Source organism: Orcinus orca, chromosome 8, assembly GCF_937001465.1.
Source record: "Orcinus orca chromosome 8, mOrcOrc1.1, whole genome shotgun sequence".
In the NCBI taxonomy this organism is placed as follows: Eukaryota; Metazoa; Chordata; class Mammalia; order Artiodactyla; family Delphinidae; genus Orcinus; species Orcinus orca.
This window is the reverse complement of record NC_064566.1, coordinates 99290914-99304494: the sequence shown is the minus strand read 5'-3', so window position 1 is coordinate 99304494 and position 13581 is coordinate 99290914. Positions and strand designations below refer to the sequence as shown.

General features: G+C 42.4%; 1 protein-coding gene across 1 annotated transcript in view; it reads left to right on the top strand.

Annotated features, from left to right (window-relative positions):
- CLMP (CXADR like membrane protein) overlaps nucleotides 1-12834 on the top strand; it is a 91424-nt gene extending 78590 nt beyond the window's left edge. Inside the window, exons 3-7 of the mRNA XM_004280692.3 lie at nucleotides 5529-5730; nucleotides 6419-6586; nucleotides 7059-7181; nucleotides 7748-7889; nucleotides 8473-12834. Of these exons, the coding sequence (XP_004280740.1) occupies nucleotides 5529-5730; nucleotides 6419-6586; nucleotides 7059-7181; nucleotides 7748-7889; nucleotides 8473-8773 (936 nt within the window). The 3' untranslated portion in view covers nucleotides 8774-12834. The remainder of the gene's footprint in view (nucleotides 1-5528; nucleotides 5731-6418; nucleotides 6587-7058; nucleotides 7182-7747; nucleotides 7890-8472) is intronic.
- Nucleotides 12835-13581: the final 747 nt, after the last annotated feature.

Genomic DNA, 13581 nt, shown 5'->3' with positions numbered 1-13581 from the left:
CTCCCACCTGAGGGCCTTTGCACTGGCTCTTTCCTCTGCCTAGGCCTCTCTGCCCCGAGATAACTCCAAGGCTAAGTCTGTGTCTCCTTCAACTGTGTGCTCTAATTTCACCTTCCAGTGAGGTCTACCTTGTTGACCTTATCTAAATTGCAGTCTGTCTTCCTGGCCCACAACCCCCCTCCCCCGCTCTGTATTTTTATAGTATTTCACGCTGTCGGGTCTCCCATGTAATGTTCTTCTATGTCTGTTTTCCATCACTAGAATATATGCTTCTAAAGGGCTGGATTTTTACATGTTGAGTTCCCTGATATTTCCCCAGTGCCTAAAAAGGTGCTGGCACAGTGGAGGCTCAAAATGTGTTGAATGAATGACTGTCATCTTGGATCTCTTCAGCTTAAGATTCAAGTCCAGCCTTTGGTCACATGTCCAGCCTTACCTATGGATGACTCTCCCTCCTACCCTCTCTTCGCTCTCCTAAATATTCTCTAACTGGCCATGCTTGCCAATTTGTTTTATTTTTTTGGCCGTGCCACGTGGCATGTGGGATCTTAGTTCCCTGTCCAGGGATCAAACCCGTGCCCCCTGCAGTGAAGCACAGAGTCTTAACCACTGGACCACGTGGTTAGGGGACTCCCCCAACTTGCTTTACGATGTCTTTGAAGAGTTCACCTTAGTCTTAGGGAGCAGCCTGATGGTGCTGTCCTAGCGAAGCTGCCCCAATTCCCCCTCCACCCTCATCCCAGTAAGAAAGAGACACCCCCATAGTGCTGTTCCCAGTAACCTTTCAGGTTCTCTAATGTAAAGACTCAGCGAGTTGAACCTGGAGACCACACCCTAAGGGAGGCAGCTGTAGGGGAGCAGGAACGCAGGGGAAACAGCCTTCAAGGGATCTAATTCCCCTCATTGTCATACCAAAGTGGCTTTCTCCATACCCGAGCCTGAAGACTTGGCCCTTCCCTGCAATACACCATAGGGAGGTGCCGCCTGAACATCAGCTTTATGCTTAGAGTCCAAGTTTTCTGGAGATGAATTAGGGTCTAATTTTCCTCACGTATTAACTTCTGCAGAAATGGAAGTTAACTTGGGGAATGCTGATGGTGATGCCAAGCTTCCTATCCATAGGATGGAAATGGTTCCTGTTCATAGAGATGCAAATGAATTTTTGTCCAAAGGAGAATATAAACTCTTTAGTCCAATTCTCCTGTGAACCTGTTGTAACAGCTTTCTGGTTCCATCATTAATTAACGAGTTAAGTAAAATCTTTGATACGTGTTTATTTTCTACGTATATGAGAGTCGCGATTTCACCTTTTTTTAAAAAAAAGTTGTTCTTTAAAACTGTAAGGGAGGAAAAAAATATATTTTTTTCCTCTACCCTCCTAGGTGTTCAGGCTGGGGCACTGTCAGTTAGATTGACAAAAGACAGGTTAATAAGAAAAAAAGCAAACATTTTATTAACCCATGCATTGTGTAAGTAACATCTGGGAGTACCCAGCAATGAGTAACTCAAAGAGGTGGTTAGAGTATACCTAATTTAGTGTGGGAAGGGAGGGGTGGAAAGGGCACCTATGGTAAAGCAAATGACCTTTTGGAAAGATAAATGGGCCCTTAGAAGGATAGATGGGAGATGTGGTAGTTTGTGACAATGTCTGGGTGTGATGCCCACCTCTGATCTCCCAGAAGGGAAGGTTAGAGTTGCCCTGGGAAAGGGGATTTATGGACACAAATTCTTTGGGGAGGCTCTGCTTTTGGGCAGAGAAGGGATTTCAGGAGCTCAAGGGACTTCTGCTGAAATTTATCCTTATGCATATGCAAAGTGGCATGTTTGGGGGTGGCATGTCCTGGTCCCTGACAACACTTATAAAATTCATTTCCCTGTATTGTTATCATCTCTAGAACAGTGCCAAGTGTAGAGTATGTTTTCAATTAGTGTTTATTAAATAAACGATTGCCGGGTTGCAAAATTGCCTAGCCAAAGACAGTCGAGGGCAACAGACATACATAAAATCACAGTGGCCTGAAGGATCTCCCAGACAATGCCCAGAATTATAGAAAGAGGATCCAGCAACCTGTTTGCCCAATGTCTTGTCTTTCACACTTTCTCCTCACATAAAAATGCTGCCAAGGGGGCTTCCCTGGTGGCGCAGTGGTTGAGAGTCTGCCTGCCGATGCAGGGGACGCGGGTTCGTGCCCCGGTCCGGGAGGATCCCACATGCCGCGGAGCGGCTGGGCCCCTGAGCCATGGCCGCTGGGCCTGCGCATCCGGAGCCTGTGCTCCGTAACGGGAGAGGCCACAACAGTGAGAGGTCCGCATACCGCAAAAAAAAAAAAAAAAATGGTGCCAAGACATGCTATGGATGACAGCATTCTTAGTCTGAGTGTCCTATCAGGGAAGGTTTCATAAGGAATTAACATTGATTTGGGGTTTAAAAGAATGAATAGGGATTCTTTATGTGGAGAGATGGAGAAAGGGGAGTTTCTAAGTGGAAAAATGCAGTGGGCAAAGGCATGTGAGCATAAAGAAAGCGCACCTCACGTGAAAGCAAGGGAAATGTACCGTGACTACACTCAAGAATGTGAGGGGGACTAAATAGGAAACGAGGTTGGGAAGGTAATGCAGAGATCATTTTGATGGCCCTGGTCTGAATCTGGTCATCATTCAGAGGTGGCGCGGAGCCATGAAAGGCTTTTGATCTGGGAAAGAGCTAGCATGAGTTTTACATTAATATTAACTTGGCATTAACTTACATTATTATGTAAGGTAGACTGGAGAAGACAGACATCTGTAGGGGCCAGGTAGCTGGAAATATAAAACTGGAGCTCAAAAATATGTTGGCGATAGTGACAAAGATGTCAGAATTATCACAACTGTGGTGTTGGTTGAAGTGAGGGGACAAAATTGCATACTGAAAACGTTTTAAGTGTATTATCGATTACAGTGTTCACCTTAATTTTCTTACTTGCTGCTCCCCCATTTTTTTCCCCCACAAAACTGTGAGGCCCCAGGGTAGGAACTGTGTCTTCTTCCTGCTTGTTTTCCAGTGCCCAGCAAAGCACCTGGCAGATGCGTTCAATAAACATTTGCTGAAGAAAAAGAACATGCAGAAAAAGGAGAAAGCACTTTTTTTCAGAGAGGTGGTAAGGGCAAAATGGATGATACTGAAAAGTTTTGATACAATGGTGAGAGCATTTATGGCCATTTTATTGGATGGCTTCGTATCTTTTCAGGAAAGCATTTCCTGTGCTGCAGAGCATCACGTGATTGACAGTAGGGTTAAGGGCTTAAAGTAGAGTGAAACAATTTGGAACAGCTGCAGCCAGAAATGTGCTTGGGGGATTCCCATATGCTTGCGGCCTTTTTTTAGTGCTGTTCTGTGTATCTGGCATGCCCCCTCCAGCAGGCTTCTCCCTGCCTCTCTAATCTCTTATTTAGTCTACTCATCTTTCAAAGCCTAACTCAAATGCCACCAACTCTTCTGGGACATTGTCTCTTGATACTCTTTCAAGTTAGTCATTCCTTTTTCTATGTTTACATTTCTCTCCTTGTTAATCCTGCTAGATTATAAATTACTTGATGATAAGAAAGGGGTTTTACTTCATCTGTATAGCCTCCTCCTGACCTGATGGGGAGCAGTCATTCCATAAATGTTTGCTGATGTTTAAATCAAGTAATTTTAGGAATATGATTGCTAAGTGGCGGGGAGGACAGAACTGAAGTTATATGGCTTGAGGTCTTGGTAGACAAGATCAGCATGGTTTTCGTGATTACCAGGAGGTGATGGACTAAGAGAACCAGGAAAAGGTTCAAGAACTAGAGGTGGTGTTGCAGGCAGATGAAAATCCAGTAAAAATCATGATTGTTTTTTCCTGTTGGGGAAATCTGAAGTTTGGTCTCCCTACCAGGGAAAACAAAGACATGAAGCTCACGTGTATTTTATGGAAGGAAAGGACACAATGTTTTCCCACCTAACTTACTACTTCACAGCGAAGCCAGACAAAGAAGGAAAGCCAACGATGAATCCCTCAGTATCAAACCTAGATTTTAACCATAAACTTCTACTCCTTAACTTCAGCTGGGCTCGAAACGTTTGTAAAAACAAAACACATTTTTTCATTTCACATTTTCTCCTTCATTTCCAAACTTTCTGGAACAGCAGTTTCTGAGCAGCGAAATGAGTGCAGGTGGGACAAGGAGAGGTAACTGTGGTAAGCAAAACAATGAACTGGATGGCTTTAGACTGCCGTGTTCAAATCCTGGTTCTGCTATGTGCCTGTGAAATGGGGATAGATAACGCCTACTTGGAAAAACTGTGAGAAATAAACTAGATGTAAAAGCACTTAACACAAGGAGTGTATGTACTCTGACCAGATCATGTGCAAGTGGTAGGAAATGCAAAAGTGAGGAAGGTATGCAGGGGAAAGGTAAGTCTTCTCCCCTCCTTAGCCTCCATTCTCTCAATTCCCCTCAGAGTCAACTCTGGGGACCGTTCTGTGCATTTACTTCTTTCCTGGACTCAGCTGTGAGAACTTGAGTCTGTAACTCAAATTTAAAATTCCTTATAACACAGGGAACTATACTCTATTTTGTAATAACCTATAAGGGAAGAGAATCTGAAAAAGATTATATATATATATGTATGTATATGTGTATGTATGTATATATGTGTATATGTATGTTCATATGTGTGTATGTATGTGTGTGCGTGTATGTATATACGTATGTATATGTGTATATGTGTGTATGTGTGTATATATGTATTATGTATATATCTATATGTGTATATGTGTGTATGCGTATATGTATATATATGCATATATGTGTATATGCATGTATGTATTATGTCTGTGTGTGTATATATATGTGTGTATGTGTGTATGTGTATATATGCGTATATATATATGCATATGCGTATATGTGTATGTGTGTGTATGTGTATATATACACACACATATATGTATATATGTGTATATATATACACATACACACATATACATATACATATATATATCACTGAATTGCTGTGCTGTGCACCTGAAACTAACATGATATTCTAAATCAACTATACTTCAATAAAAAAATACACATATAAAAAATTTTTAAATAAAAATAAAATTCCTTACCTGTAAAATAGAAAAGTTCTGAGCATTTAATGCAACAATTACTACTTTATAGTTAAAATGCTACACAAATATGAGGTGTTCGTATTCTTAGAAAAAGGAAGGCCTAGACAAACATAGTGTATTTAGGTTTGTTTAGAACAGAGATCTCTTAGACTCTTAGAATCACCCCCAGGCTTGACTGCTTTGTTCCATTTCCTTTCCTTTCTTCGTCTTTTTTTTTTTTTTGGCCGCACCGCGTGGCTGCATGCAGGATCTTAGTTCCCCAATGAACCCACGCCCCCTGCAGTGGAAGCACAGAGCCCCAACCACTGGACCACCAGGAATTCCCATCCTTTCTTCATCTTGACCTCAGCTAGAGGGCAAGGCTGAGAGCCACACAACTTGAGTCTGCCTCCGTCTGTCCCACAGGTGATCACTTACTCCAGTCGTCATGTTTACAATAACTTGACTGAGGAACAGAAGGGCCGAGTGGCCTTTGCTTCCAATTTCCTGGCAGGAGATGCTTCCCTGCAGATTGAGCCTCTGAAGCCCAGCGATGAGGGCCGGTACACCTGCAAGGTGAAGAATTCAGGGCGCTATGTGTGGAGCCACGTCATCTTAAAAGTCTTAGGTAAGACAGAGTGCCCTCGTAAATGCCTACATCTTATTAATAAGGTCTTGGTGACGGATAGGCAAATGTGTCACACGGGTACAAAACTTCTTGTTCAATCCTTCGTATTATACAGACGTCACCTAGTCCAGTTCCCGGGGAAGAAGTGTGTATGCTTTGTATTTTAGTCGTAATGAAAGAAGAAAAAATAATCACGGTTTTCCACGGTAGCCCATTACAAAATTTAAATATCCTCTAATGTTTAAATAGTATCCTCATACTTAACAAATCTCTCAGATCTGCTTCAAGTCCATTTCTCTGTTTTGTGATAGCAAGAACTACTAAGTTCTTAATTGCTTACAAGTTAATGAACTTCTGTCCCTGTTTCAGTATTAGTAAAATCACTCAACTTTCCTAAAATTTCCAATTATAAAAGTTTCTCTTCTTTGAGAAGTTATGAGAGAGTTTCTGAGGCAGCCTCTAAAAATTACAACAGCACCACTGGAAACAGCTGGAATTGGGTGTATATGTGTGCAGGGGATGGAAGTGGGTGTATTTTGGAGAGTGGTGTAAAGCATGGCGAGGTAACAAAGTACTATTGAATCCACACTCAAAAGTTGACCATATGGGTGGAAAAACAAGTCAACAGGATGTAGTTCTTCCACTGAATCGGGTGTTTGGGGATCTTTTTTTTTTTTTTTTTTGCCAGTGAGACCATCAAAACCCAAGTGTGAATTGGAAGGAGAGCTGACAGAAGGAAGTGACCTGACTTTACAGTGTGAGTCATCCTCTGGCACAAAGCCCATTGTGTATTACTGGCAGCGAATCCGGGAGAAGGAGGGAGAGGATGAACGTTTGCCTCCCAAATCTAGGATTGGTAAGTCATCTTTCTACCGGTCTATTGAGATAGCAGGACAGTACTCTCTCCATGAATTCTAAATCTGGTTTTGTCAGCAACTCACAAGGTGACTTTGAACACACTGCTGGACCTCTTTGAACTTCCATTTTTCATCCCTAAACGGGGACAGAAAAATCTGTCTTTTCTTTCCTCAAATGGCAAAAATAAAAGTGGTAAGGAGATTAGGAATAAATGTACTCTGTAAATTCATTATATCTAATTATTGTGTTTAGTATCCCTTAAATGTTCAGAATCTTTTGTAACTTTTGAGGATGCACTGCAGTTTAAAGGAATGTTCACCTTTCTTCCCACATTCCAAAAAGGGATCGATTCTCTCACCTCATCCTTACCAAACCGTATTATATTGATAGAATCTTAGGTCAGTGACACAATAAACGATAAATATAGACCTTGTCACTAGGGGATTACAGTCACCTTTCTGCTTGTGTAGACTACAACCACCCTGGACGCGTCCTGCTGCAGAATCTCACCATGTCCTCCTCTGGGCTCTACCAGTGCACAGCGGGCAATGAGGCCGGGAAGGAGAGCTGTGTGGTGCGAGTGACTGTTCAGTGTAAGTACGCAAAGGGTTGGTTTGGTTTTGTCTCTGCAGTGGTTCAGCGTAAAATGTTTTTAATCACAAGTAAGAGTAAGGTCAACATCTTTATCTACAGAAGAACATGGCTATCACTGAAATAAATTCAGTAGTTACCAAGGACTGTTCAACAGTTGTAGCTAACTCTGTATTTACAGTATGTGTGAATTTTCCAGCCCCCTAAAGAAATTTATTATATCCAGGAGGGGACCAAAACCAAATGGAGGTTTCCTTTATAGATATACCCTTACAAAGGGTAACTTCTACTCTGTTTTCAGAGCTTCTCTTGTGTCTGCTGTTTTCTCAAAAATAATCAGCTAAAAATAATCCTAATGTCACCGAGGCATATTTTGGGGTGTCGTATTCTGCTCCCCTTCAATATCAAGAGGGACAGTCATACACCAAGAAAGGGTATATGGGGAACTCAGGAAGATAGATACAAAGATCTGGAAATACTCATCTTGTCCAGAGCTTATGTTTTTTAAGTCTATGTGTTGCTTAGCTTATGTTTGGTTTTACTTTTGCTTTTGTTTCTGAGAAAACAGATGTACAAAGCATCGGCATGATTGCAGGAGCGGTGACAGGTATGGTGGCTGGAGCCCTGCTGATTTTCCTCCTGGTGTGGCTGCTAATCCGACGGAAAGACAAAGAGAGATACGAGGAGGAAGAGAGACCGAATGAAATCCGGTAAACCTCCCGCAAAATCCCCTTCCTCACCTAGGCTGCCTTTCTACCGCCAGCTCCCCAGCGACAACAAAAATGTCCCATTTCCTCTTAACCTTAAATCTGTTAAAAGGATTATTCTGGTGGGTAAGGAGCTCCAGCCTAGGGGCAGGAGGACTGGTTTACCTTGGCTTTCTTGTGAAACTATCCGCAACAGGGACTTAATAGCTAAACTCTGCGTTCCTTCTCATTGCCTTCCACTTGTAAAGGCCATGCAATAGAGAATGGGCCTAGCCTACGGGCCATGAAAGGGCTTCTGCAGACAAACTCCCAGTCAAGGGGACTGCTGTCTAGACATCCAGTAGGGAGTGCCCATTCCCCCAGAGTAACAGGGTGGACCTCCCGGCCAAGGGGCCGCACACCCGCCCAAGCCCGCCGGAAGGGCGCAGGACGCAGGGGGAGTCCCTGTTTCCCTACGTGGTAGCTCGAGGTTTCCACCTTGAGGAGCTGATCGGGCAACCTCAGAAAGCAGCAGCGCAGCGGAAGCTTTCGCAGTCCTGTGGCCCTAAAATCTATCTTTGCTCTTTTTGCTCTTTTTCCTCTTCAGAGAAGATGCCGAAGCCCCGAAAGCCCGCCTTGTGAAACCCAGCTCCTCCTCCTCGGGCTCTCGGAGCTCACGCTCGGGCTCCTCCTCCACGCGCTCCACGGCTAACAGCGGCTCCCGCAGCCAGCGGACACCGTCCTCGGAAGCGGCGCCCCAGCCAGGGCTGGCTACCCACACCTACGGTCCCGTGGGGCCGGAGGCAAGAGGGTCTGAACCAAAGAAAGTCCACCACGCTACCCTGACCAAAGCAGAGAGCACTCCTGGCACGATCCCCAGCCAGAGCAGAGCCTTCCAAACTGTCTGAGTTCGAGCGGACTTGACTCCCATCCTTTCCCAGGAGTCAGGACTCTTCTCGTCATTGACGCCCAGTCACCAGCCACACAACCGCCTCGGACCAAACGAGAGGTCATTTAAGTAGCAGTGACCATTGCATGGGGAGAGATTCAAATGAACACTTTCCTCATATGACAGCAAACAAGGAAAAGGATGTAAGCTGATGGTCTCCAAAAAGGCATCTCACTGTGCCTTTAGACCAGAGCGGGGGCCAAATCTGTGCATTTGGGGACCAGGACCTGTGGTGAGAAAGGCTGGGGAGAGGGGAAGTGAACACACTTAGAATTCCTCACTTGGGCTGTTTTGTGTCAACACTTTGACTCACCACTGTTAAGAAATGAGGTGTTGTTCATAAATTTTCTATGCATTTCTGCAAACCTACTGGATTGCTATGATTATTCAGAGTCAAGCAGAACCCACAGCCTTATATCACACCTATCTGCACCATGAAAAACTCCAAAAAAGGAAACAAGTCTCTTCCATCCTGACCTGACTTTATTTACCAGAAAGTTTGGATATTAATTTCAAGAGGAGTTGAGAAATAGTGGGAGATGGAGAATGACTGAGATTTTCCCACTCTGTTCACTACTAATCTTCCTACTTATATTGAACTAAAAAAAAAGGGAGTCCAAAATGTGTAACAAGGGACTGTGAAAAGCTTTCCATCTTGATGTTCAGAGGGCCACTGACAAATATCAGAAATATAATGCTGGAATAATTGTGGATTTTCCCTCAAATTGGATGTCTCTAAGGACTTCCCTGCTGGATATCTCTGGAGCAAGAAAACAATCATTAGGTGTCGTTTAACAATCTCCTTAGAAAGAAGTCTTCTAGAGAAAGAGATCTTTTCAGAATGCTGGAATATCATCCAACCACAGTCTCTTCTTTCAGTGAACATATGAAATCAGGATTTCAAGACTGACTAGACTAAAAAGGGAGATTAGATCAGCTTTCTCTTAATATGTCAAGGAGTGTCATCAGAAGTTCAGCATTGTACCAAACTTGGAGCTTCCTCCATTGCTTTCATTTTCGGAGAAAGATGTGAACCTGGGACTTTTGTTGATTCTAGGCCTTAAATTATCAAAAAGTTCAGGGACTGACCGCTTTTCCTGATGGCACTGCATGGACATCATACCATTCCCTCCTGAGAGGTGGAGACAGAGAGAAATTCAGTATTTTCCCAGTTTAGCCTCTCAGGAAGCCTAGCTCTGGGCTGGAAGGATAGGATATTAACATTTAGGGAAGAGATGGTGAGGATAACTAGTGGGTGGCAGGAGGGATCTAGGTTAGTGCCTGTTAAATACTGTTGGCATCTTGGAAAGAATTAGCAGAAATGATTTACCAGGATAGCTCTCAGAAGAGCTGACACATGGGAGAAGACAGGTGTCTGAGAAATTAAAAGAAAGCAGCCTCCAATACAACTTGCCTTTTTAATAGTTTTCATGACTCTGCTAGTCAAATTCATCCTATGGCAAGAATGCTAAACCTGAAATAGCCCTTCAAAGACTCTGAAGCAAGTGTCAACAGATCACCAGTGGTAGAGCAAAATATTTTTTATTATTAAAAGGACATGGAATTCCCTGGCAGGCCAGTGGTTAGGACTCTGCGCTTTCACTGCCGAGGGTGAGGGTTCAAGCCCTGGTCAGGGAACTAAGGCCCGCAAAAGTAAAAATAAACAAATAAATAGATAAATAAAAATAAAATAAAGTCTTTAAAAAAAAAGGCAGCAGGCTATAGGAAAGAAAAAGTAGTGCTGAATGTGGTGATAAAAGCCCTGTTCCTAAAATGGGAATCAGGCGCTTAAAGGGAAAAAGTTGATCTGGGATTTTGCCCTATTTCTGATTTTCATTTTTACATCTAATTCTCACATAGTACAAATGCATTTCCTTCCAAAATCCTTTAAGAAATAGGGTTTTATCCTTGAGTGAAAGTTTCATCTTGAGTTTTGTCTTCCTCTAAAAAAAATTGGGGGTAATTCCCTGTTAGTCCAGTGGTTAGGACATCATGCTTTCACTGCTGAGGGCATGGGTTCAATCTCTGGTCAAGAAACTAAGATCCCGCAAGCCACGCGGCATGGCCCCCAGCCCCCCACCCCCCCCAAAAAAAAGTTGGGACATAAGAGACATTGAGGAAGTAATGTAAAAAATGCCTGCCATTAGTTTAAGAGGGCTAGCACATTTGGAATGCTTCTTATACTAACACTGCCTCATTGTAAGACATAAACTCCTTACTCCACTTCCTTATTCTTCTGGTAGTGTGGTGTCCAGGCAACATAACACATCTGCTCTGTAATTCTGAGAATTCTCATTCCTAGAGTACTTGAGCCAAATGAGTATGCTGTGGCAGCTGCAGCTCTACCATCACTAGGAATTTGCTCTTATCATTATTTATTACCTTTGAACCTAAGGTTTCCTGTCTATGCCTCTGCAAGCAGGAATCAGTCCCCTTTGCGTGAAAAGGTTTTGATTATTTAAACAGGTTAGTTATTAGAAAACTAAAATACCAGTTGAATATCCATATTATTTTGGAAGTCCATTCATACTGGATATCTACAAAAAATGTCACAAAACAAATTATTACCTGAAATCTGAGAAAGTCCAAGAATTGAAGATTCTGAGAGATAAGGTGCTGAAGTCTTAGTGATAGTGTGCTTCTGTTTCAGTCAGGCTTTTGGGTTCAGATATGACAGGCTCTGGGTTTAAGATAAAGTTTGAGCCACTACTGGTTTCAAACCATATTCCATTAACCTTGCAAGTCAAACAAATTTGATTCTTCAATATGAAACAAAAAAGGATAAAATAGATGGTGGAAGAAAAAGTGTAGGAAGAAGATACAGATGGAATGATGCGGATGTTTAGAAAATAACCATTTCAATAAAATGCACACACTAAACTTAGAACTGTAAAAGAATGAAGTGATGCCTTTGTTGTTACCCTGTATAAGAACAATGTCAAAACTGCCGTTGCGAAAAAGACATATATAATTCTGCTTCATTTCTCGTGTTAAGCTGTTTATATTTCAATTTTAACTTCTAAGTTGCCTTGTAAATGGGACTGTGTTTGATCACAAAAACCAAGTATTTATTACAGGTGCATCTGTGTCGGCAATTTAAAAATAAATAAGTAAAGGTGATACTGTAGGAGAGGCTGAAGCTCATATAACCTGCATTGGAAATTTATTTATTAGCTTGCAGCCAACTGAAGAACAGAAGAACTCAGACTGAATATGATCTATTATTTATTGATTCCAGTCACAAATATACCAAGCACTTTTTTCTCACAAGGCGAGATACTAAGTAGTCCTGGACAAACCAAGTGACGACAAAGTTCATGACAGTTTCCGACCTTAAGGACTTTATCAAAATAAAAATATTTACTAAGCCAGTATTTTATATCAAGGCGAAGTGCCAGTAAAAAAGTACACACTAAGGGGTTCAAAGAAATCTGAAAAGTAAACACTATGAGATTTAAATAAATCTGAAAAAAATTTCACAGAATTAAATGAGGTAATAATATGCAAAGCACTTAGAACAGTGCTTGGCCTGTGACAAGCACTCAAAAAATGTTAATCATGACCCTCCTCCCTAGTCAGAAACTCTAGGCCTCAGACTGGAGCCCCAGGCACCCAAACTTTAACTTTAGATCCTGAGTGGGTTTGAAACCCTGTGCATTTAAAGAGGTGGAGACAGGACATTTATCATTATCTGAACTTTATACATAACACATAAACTCTCATTCTAGTCGATAAGAAGATAGTTCAAATCCTAGAACACGTTTTGAAAATGACCAGAAGGGAAGGTTATCTGTTCAGCTTTCTGTAGTCACTGCTACTAGGTGGGATACCCCAAACCCGTGGATTTAGGCACCCGTTCTACTTTCCACCGGTTCAAATCTTGTAGGTAGTTCAGAGGTTAGTTTAAAAAGCTGCAAAATGTAGGGTGTGGTTCAGAGATTGTACTCGATAAATTGGGTGGGGAGAGAAGTCTGCAGATGCTAAAGAAAACTGCAAGAAGTTTACATCTTTCTCGGCAGTTCGAGTTACACGTGTTTTCAGGAAGGAAATTACTAACAAAAAAAGACCAAAGATTCTGGAATCAAGAGCTAGGTTCTACTGTAGCTCAGCCAGATGTTTAACTTCCCACAAATAACATCTCTGAACCTCATTTCTCTCCTAACACAGGAATGAATGATCTCTCTCTCAGAGAATCGTTTTGATGATTAAATGAAATAACAAATGAAAGCACTTTGCACCCTGTGAAAGCATCATATAAAACGAACTCCTTGGGAAGTGGGGAGAAGTTAGGTACATACCTCCAAGGGCTCAAGCTCACATTTTCCCCCAGAAGGCAAATACAGAAAGGACATCCTTTGATCCAATATTCGAATCTGTCTCTAGGCTTTACTGGCTTGGACAAGGACAAGGTATCTCTCGTCTGACGGCCCTTCTCGAAGTCTGGAGACCTTTCTAATTCCAGCCACGCCACTAAAAGTTCTGCTAGGTGGTCTTAAAAAAAATCTTTTCCCCTATTTGTGCCCGCTCATCTACTAAATAGGAATACTACCTGCCCAGCCTGTTTGAAAGCGCTCACTAGAAAGCATTCAACGTGCTGAGAAAGGCTTAGAGTGACAAGGCCCCAAACACCGCATCATGCGCCGCAATTTGAAATTCTAGGTACTGTTTTCTGCACTCCACTCGTCCAGTAATATTCTCAAGGCGCTTCTGCCTGGTTCCTCGCTTAGTTTTTGCCGAAAGTCAAGGCAGTAAAGATATTACCTCAAA